This window comes from Pyxicephalus adspersus, chromosome Z (genome assembly GCF_032062135.1).
Source record: "Pyxicephalus adspersus chromosome Z, UCB_Pads_2.0, whole genome shotgun sequence".
Taxonomy (NCBI): Eukaryota; Metazoa; Chordata; class Amphibia; order Anura; family Pyxicephalidae; genus Pyxicephalus; species Pyxicephalus adspersus.
The window spans coordinates 10,194,733-10,208,855 of record NC_092871.1 but is presented as its reverse complement, the minus strand read 5'-3'; the positions used below and the strand labels follow the sequence as shown (position 1 = coordinate 10,208,855).

General features: G+C 40.2%; 1 protein-coding gene across 1 annotated transcript in view; it reads left to right on the top strand.

Moving 5' to 3' along the window:
* Nucleotides 1-14,123, top strand: part of TNXB (tenascin XB) — a 78,504-nt gene that overhangs the window by 43,433 nt on the left and 20,948 nt on the right. Inside the window, 3 exon segments of the mRNA XM_072431773.1 lie at nucleotides 9,056-9,346; nucleotides 10,909-11,181; nucleotides 13,151-13,423. Of these exon segments, the coding sequence (XP_072287874.1) occupies nucleotides 9,056-9,346; nucleotides 10,909-11,181; nucleotides 13,151-13,423 (837 nt within the window).

Sequence of the window (14,123 nt, the reverse complement as noted above, 5' to 3'; positions counted from 1 at the left end):
GGAGGAGGATTATCGTGGCTGTATTTACAGCTCATTCTGACCTGTAGTGCCCGGGGATCTCTCACTGGGAGGAGGATTCTCACAGCTCTATTCATAAATGCAGCCGCGATACTCCTCCTCTCAGAGTGAGTCATGCGGGTTCCGATTAGGAAATAACCGCGGCCGTGGGAAAAATCAGAGGATTTTTCCCACGCTGCATTCATTCATGAGCTGCCAGCCGTGAGACTCACACTGTGTTCCTTGATAGGAAACTCTGTGTTCCTGGATAGACAAACTCTATCCAGGAACACATAGAACACATAGTACAGGGCTGAAACAGCAATCAGGCGAGCGGAGCCAACAGCTCCGCTCCCCTGATTGCTCTTGCAGGTCCCAAAATTTTGGTCTCCCAGTCCGAATTTACAAAGGCCGTTCTCGCCTACATGTTTGGTAAGCGAGAACGGCCCAATTCGCTGAGGGACCGAATTTAATAAATTCGCTCGCCCAACCCTAGTGCCATTGCAGTATCAAACACCATTTATTCTGTCCAGTGATGTCACTTGCAGCAGCAAGGAGAACAAAGAAATAGCAACAGCCCCTGCTTCCCTTTAGCCATGCAGCCTGAGATGTATTTTATCGGTATTTCCAGCTCAAACTCTAAAGCTGTGCTCAGCTGAAAGGGATTTTAGGGGCAGATTAGTTCCTGACTCAATCCTACGCTGTTATTGGCTGCTGGGACTTTATAGCCGTTCTGCTCATAGTCACCAAGGCCTTTTGTAGCGTTAAGCTGGGCTGACTTGCTGCTGGAGTGCGAATTCTTCTGATTTACTGTTGCTGCCTGTTTCTGACCCTGGGAGTTTATGCTGCCTGGACCGACCTTTTGCCTGTGACCCCGACATGACTGCTTTTGTTTTGCCCTTGTGTACCTCGTCTGGTAGATTGATTACCTGTGAATGATCCCTGGCTCTGTATTCTGGACTTGTCTCTGCCGGAATCTTGGTACTGCATCATCTGTGGGCTTTTGATCCTCTGCCAGTCCTTGTCAGACACCATCTCTTGCACACTATATCCTGGAGGAAATTGTGTGCTGGGAGGGTGCAAACTGGGGCTTGCTAAAAGCAAAGAATGGGGCATTAGATTGGGGGACTGGCATCTGGTGAGTACTGTTGCTAGACAAGGGCCTTACAGATCGGAAACAAAGCGGCAACTTTGACTTGGACTTTAGTAAAAGAAAAGAAGAAATATATATTAGATGAAAAAAGTAAATGTTACTCACCCCTCAACCTGTCTTCATGCCATTTCTTTTGGGTGAATGTGATGTCACTGCCCTTTTCCCAGCATGTTGGGAATCCCCCCATCTGGAGAGAGTCACCATATTTACATATCCTGGTAGGTAATGCTACCAAGACAGAAAGTGACAGGAACATTGACACCGGTCACCAAAAGAAAAGGTAGATATTTCAGAATGGGACACTTATTTGGCAGCATTTGTTAAAAATAGCACCAGAACTGAAATGTACAAATTTTTTTCTCATTTCCTGTTGTGTCCCTTGGGCAGAGAATGAAATTGAAATCTTCCCAACTGGACAAAGGCTGAAAAAAACAAACAGATGTTTAAATTTTTTTGTATTCATTTCTATGTAAGGATGCTAAGCATAAACCTTGATATAAAGATGACTACTAGAACAATCCCATATAATTCTGAAATACATTATTAAAATATGGAGGAGCAAACCAAAAACACATCAAATCCATGTGATACATTAAGATACATTTATAACAGTACCCAAAAACGTTACATTTCTGAACTTGCATTAGTTTCCCTTTAATGGAGATCAGAGATATCATCAGATGGACATTTCACCTCTACGATAACAGAGACAGACATTTTTCATAAGAGACCTCCAGAAAAACACAGAGAATCCCAAACTCACAACAACATTGTTGTTTTCTCTACAAGAAAATAAATAGCAGTGCAATGAGTAATCCCTTAGTATATGATGAGCGAGAGCTGAGAAATATCTTTGACCTTCCCAGAAGCGGCACATTAAGTCATTTCACAATCTGTGCTTATCCCCATCACTAGGACTGAGCTAAATCTGGCCCATATGTGATAAACTCCCATTGTAAATTTTAATTAAAATGCCTTTAAATTCCTGGGCATATCTGTTTTATCCGCGCGAGGAAGAAAAATGTCTTTTATACTATGCCTGGTGTATTTATCCACCTACAAATACATGGCCATCTATCCACAAGTTCAGAGAATAAGGTGAGCTGAGGCCCTGTCTACTCTGGTGCCATAATCTAGGCTGCGTTTATCATAATGGCAATTGTTGGTGTGATATGGCGGAAAATATTTAGTGTGATATGGTGGAAATATTAAGTCCACATTTCCCCTTTAAAATTACCAAAGGGTCTTCCTGTGTAAGGTCTTTGTGCTAATTGAATTTTTTCTCCCCTTTAAAATAACAAAGAGTCCTAAGTTGTAATAGCTTGCTGTTAATTAATTGTCTGTAGTCAGTGTTTCCAGTTTTTCCAGGTGTCAAAAACCTCAGATAAGGCCAGACAGAGTGTCTCTGATATGTATTCTGAAACACATTTATTCCTAATCTTTATATTTCCAATATACCATTCTGTATAAAGTAATAGATGACGGATTTGTAGCTAGATCATTATGGTGAGCATTTTGAGACCACGAACTGGTTTCCCAGCCCACAGGCAGACCTGGAACCCATGTTTTGCCTGCTCTGGGGAACTATAAGTCCCAGACATACCTAGTTTGATCTCTATGAACATCGTATTTTTGTGATAAATAATTTGGGGGATGGCAGTTCATAAAATCTGTACTTATAAAAATATTAATAATGGCTATAATAAGGGCATTTTGGAAGTGTCCTACTAGATCGTAAGCTCTTCAGGGCAGGGTCCTCTCCTCCTGTATCACTGTCTGTATTAGTCTGTCATTTGCAATCCCTATTTAATGTAGAGCGCTGGGTAATATGTTGGCGCTATATAAATCCTGTTTAATAATAATATTAATAATAAGTGTCCATACTCCATGTGGACATAGCCCCTCAGACAGCCCCCACCCTGCTATTATTGGGTTGTTGTATTAGTCCCACCTCTGTTGTTGGCCTAGAAAAAGCCATGTAAGTCTAGCAGGGGGAGCTCTCACTGATACCATCTTGTTGCTAAGGACAACGGCACTGACACATTGAGCAATGCAGGGAGCCCAGTGACTCTGACTAATAACTTGGACTTTACACAGCAACCTGGACCAGGAAAACCAAGTCTACCTAAATAATATTTCACAGTTTTCCCTTTTTATTTTTTGCTGTTCTGTTAATATTCTTAGATTAGTGTTTATTTTTCTATAATTTGTTTATGCTCTGTGTTTTTGTATGCTTTTACTTTTAAAACCCTATAAAAGGTGTAAGCTGAATCTCTGAATGCTCCAAATAGAAATAGTGTAACTTGCAAACCCAAAGCGCTACTATAACATTGTGATTTCTGAGACTTCCCTGTCTGGAGTGGCAGCGGGTGACACTAAAGAAGCAGAAGCATAACTGTGGTTGTCAAGGGTAACGGTGCGTGCTTACGTCTAAGCACGTGGTGACAGTATACCTGTGATAGTGTGTGTGGCAAGGGTTACCAGAGTGGTTACCCTTGCCCCGTGACAAACCCCTCTTCGGCCTGCTGGTGCGTAGACTATTGCTGAGCGTGCTTGAAAGTCTATGCGCAGGGTCCTTGTCCAGTACCTAGGGTTAGAGGGTTAAAGGGAACAGTGCCAAACCTTAGCCTAAGTGAATAATTGATTAGGTTTTTGAACCCCTACCACCTCATCATGACCCCTGCACGAAGTTGGGTTTAACTGCCCAAACATCCAATTATTGCCAATAAACAAGTATGCCACATATTGCCATTGCTTTTGATCACTTTCTATTTGTTCAATAAAATATATTGAATATCTATTTATTGCCCAACAATAATTGTCCAGCTTCTAGTGGCCATTTAAGTTCATGGGTGATAGATTATTTGTTTCTTGGGATTACTTGCAATTATATTTGTGATGAAAAGTGGGTAAAATTAACTAAAATTTGCCATATTTATGACCGGTTTTAGGTTACATTAGAATTCATAAGAAAAGGTTCAAATTAAGATTCTTGAAATAAAATAAGAACAAATTTTGATATAAAAAACGTTTAGTACAATGGCAACATAATTGACATATAACTGTCAAATTTCACCTATCAATATGCATTTTTTTTTACCTATAAATGACCGTAGAATTATAGGTACCCATGAACAGTACATTGCGATTATGATATATTTCTAGCATAGATGTAAATCATATGTAGTAGAGTTTTCCATTTCTCTGGAAATCCTCCTGTGTGAATTCTGGGGGAATTTATTGTTGACGTTCCGCTGGGATGCAGCTCGTTGAGATTTGTACTTGTGAATGTGTGCCAGACCTCGATGCTGAAACTCTTTTACCATCTGTCATTACAAAATACTGACACCTGCCCTCATGGAACAGTTACACAGAGCCAAGCGAGCTACATTTCATTGCTGTAAATTATATTCTTATCGCTCAGATTTGTCAGTTGACTTTTTTTTCCATTTGCATTCATTAAATGATTTACAAGAGAACACCGACTTCATGAGGTGATAATCTGTGAGCCGGATTGGTGAAAGTTTAGGGTGTTGTATCCTGAAGTAAAGGATCTGGTTTCATATTCAGAGTAGCAGGGTTTGGTTACCGTTAACAGACTCAATAAAGTGTTTTGTTAAATCTGCTCGATAAGTGCAAACCAAATACCTTGGGATTGATCCAGAAATCCAATCATCTTGAAACTCCCTGTGCTACACTTAAATCTAAAATATATAGCTCTGCCCAGGTCTTTTTAAGGGCTAAAGAACACCCCAATCTATGTTATGGCTTGGAGAAGAGGGTTTTCTCCCTCTTCATGTCATAATCTAGGTGGGAGTGTTGTGTAGTACCTTCATTTTCCACTGTCCTAATATTCTTCCTGTCCTGACATCATGATCATGGTACTTCTCCAGGGATACAATACAGTCAATGAGAGTTATCAGTCTAGGAAAAGAATTACTGACAAGGAACTGATTGCAGCCACCACAATGAGGACTGGTAAGCTGCCGTATATATAGACTGGCTAAAACATTAAAATCACCTGCCTAATACTGTGTAGGTCCTCTTGTGCCACCAAAATATCTCTCACCCTTGAAACATGGACAAGACAATTGAAGGTCTTCTGTGGTATCTGCCACCAACACAACAGCAGCAGATCGTTTAGGTCATTGTTTCCCAACCAGAGTTCCTCCAGAAATTGCTAGGAGTTTCTTGAGCAATGAACAATTTGTTCCTCCTACCCAAATCTACTACTTATCATCTGTAAGGGTGACGTGCTTCTCATGGGACAGCAATGTAAGAGGCATTCTTCCCAATGACCACCACACTAATATACTGTGAGCTGTGGATATGGTAATTATAGCAGGGGTTCCTTAAAGACCTGAAATATTTTTTAGGGTTCCTCCATGTTAAAAAGTTTGATAAAAGCTGCATTAGGTTATACTGCCTCCACTGGCCTGCCTTCTTTCCATAGTGCATCCTGCCACCATCTCTTCTCAAGATAAATTCACAGGGCAATCCACGTGGTATTAAAAAGCATGATTCATTAGTCAAGGTCGCCATTTTTTATGGTTTAATTCTAATGCTTGCATGACCATTGCAGGCACTACTAGTGGCAGACAGAGGTCAACCCCATACCCAGCAAGGTGTGTTGGACTTAGTGTCCTGATATCTTTCTTCAATGGGCAACATAAGGTTTTGTAGCAATTTGTGGGATCAGTTTGCCTCCCCCCCATGCACATCAATGATCCTTGGTTGGGTGTCAATCACCCTGTTTTGGCTTAACATATTGTCCTTCCTTGAACCTTTTTTGATGGGTACTAACTACCACATACTGGGAACACCCCACAAGACCTTCTATGTTGGAAATGTTCTTGACCCAGCCATCAAGCTACCACAATTTAGTCCTTGTCAAATGACCCAGATGCTTACTGTTGCCCAATTTCCTTCTTCCAAAACATCACCTTCAAGAAGTGACTGTTCACGTGATGCCTAATATATTCAACCCCTTCACAGGTGCCTTTGTAGCAAGGTGAGGGGCCAATCCATTTTAGGCAAGAACTGCCCAGGCACCATGATTGTGGTATTCCTGAGCCAGCATTGCAGACCAGAAAGTGTATGGTGAGCTTGTATAAGGGCGAAACAATGGTGGCTCTGTTCTTTTAGCGAGAAAAGGAGATGAAAACATTGTCGAGGATGTACTGGGATCACTGTAAGAAGTAATATATTCCTGGAAACATAAAGGAAATATAGAAAAAAAAAAAAATGAAAGTTACACCAAAAAAGTAAGTCTTAAAGTAATAAGGAAATTACATGCCATACAATACAGTTCCTGTATAAATATTGATAAATACTATTCTTTGTATATTTAAATGAAAGGTTTTATGACTCTTCATGATCTGGCTGTGTATTTTATAGGGAATGGTGGGTGATCATACAATTCCATGCCCTGGGCTTGAACGTTACAATAGTGCATGGAAGAAATTAACTATACAAGACTGTGGGTTTGTTTGTTAGTACAACAGATAATGAGAATGTGATGTGCCCGGCTGAAAATAAATGACACAGCTGTTGTTTGTGAAATTCAGTTTACATGCTGTACCTCCATGAACGGGACATGCTGATACCATGCTGCTCTCTCATATTCACACAAAAATAAATGATGCTGCTTGTATTCACTGCTGCTGGAGTATAAAAAGCTGTATGCCCAAAGTATCTACATGCCTTTGGTTTGTGGGCCACTGACCATCACACCTATAGAAGCTTGTAGGACATCCCATTCCAAAACCATGGGAATTAATATAAAGCCTCTCTTTTGCAGCTATTAAAGCCTCTGCCAAACCTTCTAGAAGACTTAAAAAGTGTACTGGCATGGATTCGTGCCCATTCAGCCAAAAGAACATTTGTCAGGCCAGATACTGAGGACTGGTTCTCCGTTGCCATTCCAGTTCATTCCAAAGGTGTTTAATACAGTTGAGGTCAAGACTGTTTGTTGGCTACTAGTTATTCTACACCAAATGCACCAAACCATATCTGCATTGGGCTGGTTTTGTACACAGTCATGCTGGAACAGAAAACAGCCTTCACCAAAAGTGCACAATTGTCTAAAATGTCTATGTGTGTTGTAACATAAACAACACCTTTTATAAAACAGCTGTGCCAGGGAAAGACATAGGTAGGTGCAAAGTGGGTCCTGGGCACTCCACAGCCAATAGGGGCCCCCACAGCTAGGGCCAGACCTGCATGGCAGTATATGCCTTCAAGTGAGCTCTGAACAGAGGTCACTGTTGGCTAGGCCTGCAACTGAGTGGTGTCCAACCTTTTTTGCACCATGGCCTGGTTTCATGCAAGAAATTTAAAGGGTAGAGGGTGGAGCTTTCATTTTTGGCTGCAGTTTTTGCTGTTAATGGCTGAATAAAATGACAGGAGAGAGGACACAAATCCTTCCTGATTTAGCTACAAGGACAACTGCAGCCCAATGTCCTGGAACCTGTGGTTAGGGACCTCTGCTTTAAAGAATAAGCATCGATTAAAACACTTCTGCTCATTAAATCAATAAGGCAAGATTACAAAAAAAATGAAAAAAAAAATCACCAAAAGTCCTTAATTTATTTCTGTTTTCCGATCATCCTCTGCAGACAAAGGGCTCTATGCAATCAGAATTATATACAAGGAGGTAACCAAGGAATTAAATTAGATTGGTTGCACTGGCTCACAACGTCCTGGTAGCGATGAGCTATAAATGTACAAAAATAAGGACATGGATTCTTTGTTCTATAACACTGGAAACATTGTAGCCTTGCCCTATCTCTCTGTAGCATATTAACATTAATATGTGATTGAAGACAATGTGTGTGCTGTATAGAAGTCATGATTAAAGGTCAGTTGTAGTTGAATGTATCAGTTATTTGTAGAGATACAAAATACTTATTCTGTAAAGTGGAATCCCCCCCATACTATATTCAAATTCAAATGCCTTTTCATGCTCAGAATGTTACTTAGCTCAGGTGTGTGTCTATTCTTGCTGTAAAGGAGATGACTGATGATTTTATACAGACCTTGATTGTATGGGGTCTACATCACGAACATCACTCTCTATACAATCTCAGCATCAACAGTCTAAGTAGACTAAACCCTGTGCCCTACCAGCATGATGCAGAAAGGAACCTTTGCTCTGTGGCAGAAGCAGGTCTCTCTGCAGAGCTCCGACACCAGCTTATCTATCCAAAAAACATAAGCTTTGTCTGGAATCGTGCTTTATTTAAATATTTACAGTTCAGCTTTGTTTCGGAAAGCATGGAGCATGGAAATGTAAAGGTCTGGTCATTAAAGCTTTCTAAAATGACATTAATACAGGTTTCCATCCTATGTATTTTATTTAGAAGACATTACAAACTTGTAGCAATCAATCACCATCTTCATACATCTCTTGGTGGCTTAGCACCTCATTGTGAGCTGACCACAGTATCACCACCAGGATTGTTAGTCACATACTTATCATATTGACATTCTCTTTTCACACTTTAACATGAATTTGGTAAACCAATAGACTGGAAAAGATCTAGGAATGATGTGGTGACTTTATAGAGCTTCACATATACGGTATTTTCAGCTTTGGATGGGCTGTTTGTAAGGTGGCTTCCAGTCTTAAACAAACCCACTATGTTGCACCTCGTACTGCCTAATACCTTTGGACTATTCTACGTAAGGAACATGGAAGGAATGTTGATAACTTGAAGTTGTTTTGATAAATCTCTAAAACTGAATCACAAAAACACATAGTGTGGAAGTACATAATACATAATTATAAAACCTGTACTCCTTTTTTGTGTCAATTTTAAAATCACTATACAGCAGGTTATGTCTGTAATATTCAGTTGTTTAAACATCATAAATAACCATGATATCATTTATATTATTATACAGATGCTGCTCCTGGGGAAGAAATCCCTACACCTCCTCGTCTTTCCCCAATTTCTGTATCAGATGTGCGGACAGATTCTTTCCGTCTAACCTGGGAGCCCCTGGATGGTGATTTTGATGCTTTTGTCATCCAATATGGCCCCCCTGGAGGTCCCTTTAAGGAGGAGACTCTACGAGGGGATGAAACAACTATGGTGGTCACTGGACTGCAGGCCAATGTTAATTACACAGTGGAGATCCGAGGTGTCTGGGGAGACAGTTACAGCAAGCCGGAAACAGCCCATGTGTTTACAGGTAAGGCACAAGGTTGTGGGGGCTTTATATATAATACCTGATGTCTATAGACCAATCAGAATCCAGCTATCATGTTTCAATTTAGAAAAATAAGATAAAAGATAATGCTTGATAGGTCTTGTTTTTAATCAACTAATCTGTTGACTGGAGTTAAGTGTTGCCACAATGCAATTCCAAATGGCCTTTCCAAGATGGCGGGTTTGCAAGAATCCTCAGATGGCAATGAAGGTACAGACACAGTGACTTGTGAGAATAAAGGGGTACAATTTCCATTGCATTGAGGCTGCCATTTTAAACAAATGGCAGTAGATTACACAGTGATTAGTTGTGTTAATGCCAATCGAAACAGCGTCTCACCCCAAGTTACCCTAATACAAAAGTCTGAATGGGCTCTATCTCTAACCTTCCAACAATAAGAGCCATATTTATAAAAGAGAAATTGCTAACAATCATAAAACATTCCCTGGAAATAAATATTTTTGGTGTGTACTTCATTCACCACCATTGAATGTTTATAGAAAGTCATATTTCTTGCTTTGTAATTATGGTACCTAAAAGGAACCCCTTTTATTAAAGCATGCAATCCAATCTTAACATTCAGTTTCACTCCTAAGGCTAACTATAGGTCTGGGTCAAGGTCAACCTGAACATTAGTCATTTGGACTGGAATAAATGGATTATAAATGGATACATCCATATGCTTTAACCATTATTGACAGTATAGCACAGCTCAGCCTGTTTTGCTGGCAGACTTTTACAGCTATCATAGTCAGCTGGCCAAATTCACTCTAATAGTCTGCTAGCCAGCATACCCCCACCTCCCATACTATATTGCAACCAGACCCCTGAATTATCATGGGACCTTCTTGGATAGGAAATGGGGCAACGAGTGTATGTGCCTCCTCTCCTATCCATAAATGGTCTTCTGGAACATGATTTTGCCAAAAAGGAAAGGGACAAAAACATGTTTGGGAGAAAACAGACGCTTGCCTACCCCCAATGGTTGCACGGGCTATTGTTGGAGAAAGTGGCTCATCCCCACAACATAACCCCTGTGTTGTGGTGGTCTGCGGATGGGGGGGTCTTTTGGGAATCCGCCACCTCACGCTGACCCTTAAGATTTAGCCAACCTGGCTGGTTGACAATGACAGCTGTCATAGTCTGCCAACAGAATTGGCTAAGCCATGCTCTATGTAGTGTTGGCTACTTTTGCCTAGGATTGACTTCAATTAAATTTAGGTTTGGCTATGAAACAACCCAAACATTGGGATCAATTCCAGTGAATTGTCAGTGAACTAAACAAAGGCAAATTCAACCAACCCCTGACCCTTGTAACGATATCCCTAACATGAACCCTGATACAGAAATAACCTCCTCATAGGAATGGTAACCCAGAGAGTTGTTGCTGAAGCCCTCAAATTCCTATCTAAAGATTTACAGACACTTCCACCTAAATTTTTTTTATAACAAATCCCCTCCGCAGCAACAGTTTCGTTATTCCATGTTTCATAACATCTCTATCCCTTTCCTAATAAACCTTTTATTCTGTTTCTGTCTTCTAGAAAAGCCACAGCCTCCACGCCTGGAGTCTATTTCTCCATCAGACATCCACAGCGATTCCGTCCATCTCACCTGGGAGGTCAAAGGTAGCAACTTTGATTCTTTTCTTCTTTCTTATCGGGATGGAGAAGGCCGGCTGCAAGAAATTCCTCTGGAAGGAGACGTTAGGTCTTACGATGTGAAAGAATTAAAGGCTGGGAAGAAATATAAATTCATCCTTCATGGTATAACAGAAGGGAAGAAAACCAAACCAGTGACTACAGAAATCATCACAGGTGAGAGGAGGCTGAGGGAAAAGCTGTTAGATGGAAAATTAAAGCGTACCTGTCATTTCAATGAGCTGTTGGGCTGGGAATTGTTGAAGAGGGAAATAAACCTTGAGGTATTGTGAACCTTAAAGTGGAACTGATCTATGATATTCACCTGTCCCCGTTCCCTCATAGTGTGTGGACATCTGCTTGCATGTGCAGCTCAGCAATTTTCACAGCTCCAAGGAGCGATTAGGCAGGTGATAATGCTTTTTTTTACAGAAAGACCATTGCTTGTCCCTTTCTGCAAGACCTCTCTGATCACACATTTTTAAAGTGGAAAAGTGGAAAGAAATATGACTCAAATCAATTCTGTTTGGAATGTTTAAGAAATGCAACTAGATTCTGAAATTCTGAGTTGAAATTCATTTTTTAAAACCAATTTTTGGAACCTTGGACATGACAAGTCTGAATCCATTTTCCTGCTTCCCAGACTTTCTATAAGCCAGGCAATTGCTTTCATCAGTGCTGAAGGTTCTTGAGAAGAGTTCTGGCCCATAATGATGTGTTACTTTTTGGAAAGCCAAATGCAGCTTATGCACTTTCCAATCAACCATAATCTGCTAGCATTACACAGATACATATTAATAATTGTTACAGGGTCCAAAATAAGGTATATGATAAAAATGGAAAGGTTTTATTGAATTTAATTACCATGTTGCCTAGGGGGAAAGGAGGAACCAGAAAAAGGCAAAATATAAGCAGAATAAACTTCAGCTCAAAATTTCTTGACCCCAAAAATCTTGTATACAGCCCAGTATGTCTGAATCAGCGCCAGTCCCCTCCCCTATGTGTCTGAATGAATTTGAAGATCTTCTTATTATAGGAAACAGATTCCTAGGAGAAGAGCTTTGGCTCCGCCATCGTTCATAGGACAGGCTGTAAAACTCCTAACTTAAATTCCTTTACTTGGAGCCAGATTTCATCCCAGAACATGTTTTTAATCTGGAGTTTACTGTCATCCTGGGAATCATTCCTGAAAAGTAAGATGTATCTTATTCAGTTCGCTAATAAGACTGTCTACCTTAAATAAACATATTCTTATAACGTTTAATGCGTTTTATGTGATCAAAGGCTGGGCCGGGAGTGTGGAGCGGGTACATCTGAATGAGGCTTAATATTTCCATTCGTCTGTTTCCTATTGTCCATAAACATTACTCCTAAAACGAAAGGTAAAAAATTGTTGTATATATTTTTTTTAAAGTGAAGTTTTCATTGCTGTCATTCTTATTGGTGAGGTTTATTGTCTAGTCAGAAGTGCTGAATAAAGAAAAATCATAGGGAAGATTTTCCTTTCTTTTCTTGTCCTGCTGATATATCAGGAAAATCTCTTCAAAAACAAGAATGTACACATCTGTCTACAGAACAAAAAATCCCATTGGAATATTTTGTCCTTTTTTTGAAGACAATAATTTTGGATTCCACCTCACTTTCAATCCTAGGTATATTGGTCACCAGGATAAACAGAGTGAATCTTCCCATGGAGACATAGAAAGCAATACCAAGCACTATCAACAGGAGTTCTCCTGCCCCCCCCCCCAAAAAAAAAAAAAAAAAGTTTTGCGTTTGGTTTGTTAGGCAGCGTGGTGTCAGTTACTGCTTAAAATCCTCACTGTGAGTTAATCACAAAAAAAGCAGTTTAATTGACTCTCCTATTTAAAGAAGGGTGATGATATCCCTGGTGGTAATATTTATTACTTTGTATTCCCATAGGAATAAACACTCTCTGTTATACATTACCCGCATTGTTTATAGGCTATGTCTCAGATTGTGGTATGATATGAAACATAGATAAATAATGTACAAAGTCATGTGGCTACAACACAAACACATCTGCAACCCAATTAGAGTCCAATCCTATAGTTTATGTAACAATGATTTAATAGGTCACGGAATTTCAGTTCTAATGTTAACCTCACATTTTGCCCTTTTCCAGAGAAATCCGTCCCTCCTCGTCTGGAGTCTCTTTCCGTGTCTGACATCCTCAGTGATTCCCTCCGTCTTTCCTGGGAAGTGAATGGAGGGGAGTTTGAGTCTTTTCTTCTTCTATACCGTGATGCCGAAGCCAAACCCAAAGAAGTCATACTGGATGGGGACCAGCGCATGTTAAGTGTTGAAGATCTGAAACCTGGGAAGAAGTATAAATTCATTCTGTATGGGATTACTGGAGGGAAGAGGAGCAAAGCTGTTACATTGGAGACCACCACAGGTGATGGAAATACCAATAATTTATATTAATCAATACAACTTGTCCATTTATAGGTGTAAAACGGTCTCTAGGTTTCTAAGATCCCCCCTTCTCCTCCCAATCCTTTGGACTGGTTCCACAATGTCTTCATTGTCTGTGCCCAGCTCCTCTACATGACACGTTACATAGCTGTCAGATGAGAGGCAAAATTAAATACTATAGAGCAGCCATTCCCAACCTTTTTACATAGGAGAACCCATAACGTTCAGGTCTTTAGGGAACTCCAGGCTCCAGAGGGTTCCTTTCCTTCCAGTTCTTTCTTATCCAATACAAAGTCCAAAGTCAGGATGGAGCTCTGAACACAGTGACAGCTGATGGTACAGATCGGAATCTTTTCCTGTCTGGTTTACAACCTGACACCATCTACACAGGTTTAGAAACACTGCTACAGATTGTGACTTGGGTGACGGCTTTCAGCTTGCATGGGCTGTGAACAACACTTCCAAGATGGCGGCCATAAACAGTTCCATGTTTTAGATGTTCACACAACTGAGGCTTTTACAGTTAAATGACATGCATATGTTAAATACACAATCTTTTGTTTGGACTATTCTTAAACATTTGGTCTTGTAACAGAGCTTCTTTAGGTTGAAGTGATAATAATTATATTTCCCATTCCAAAGCATCTTTGACAATCACTTTAATGCCTTTCATACAGAAG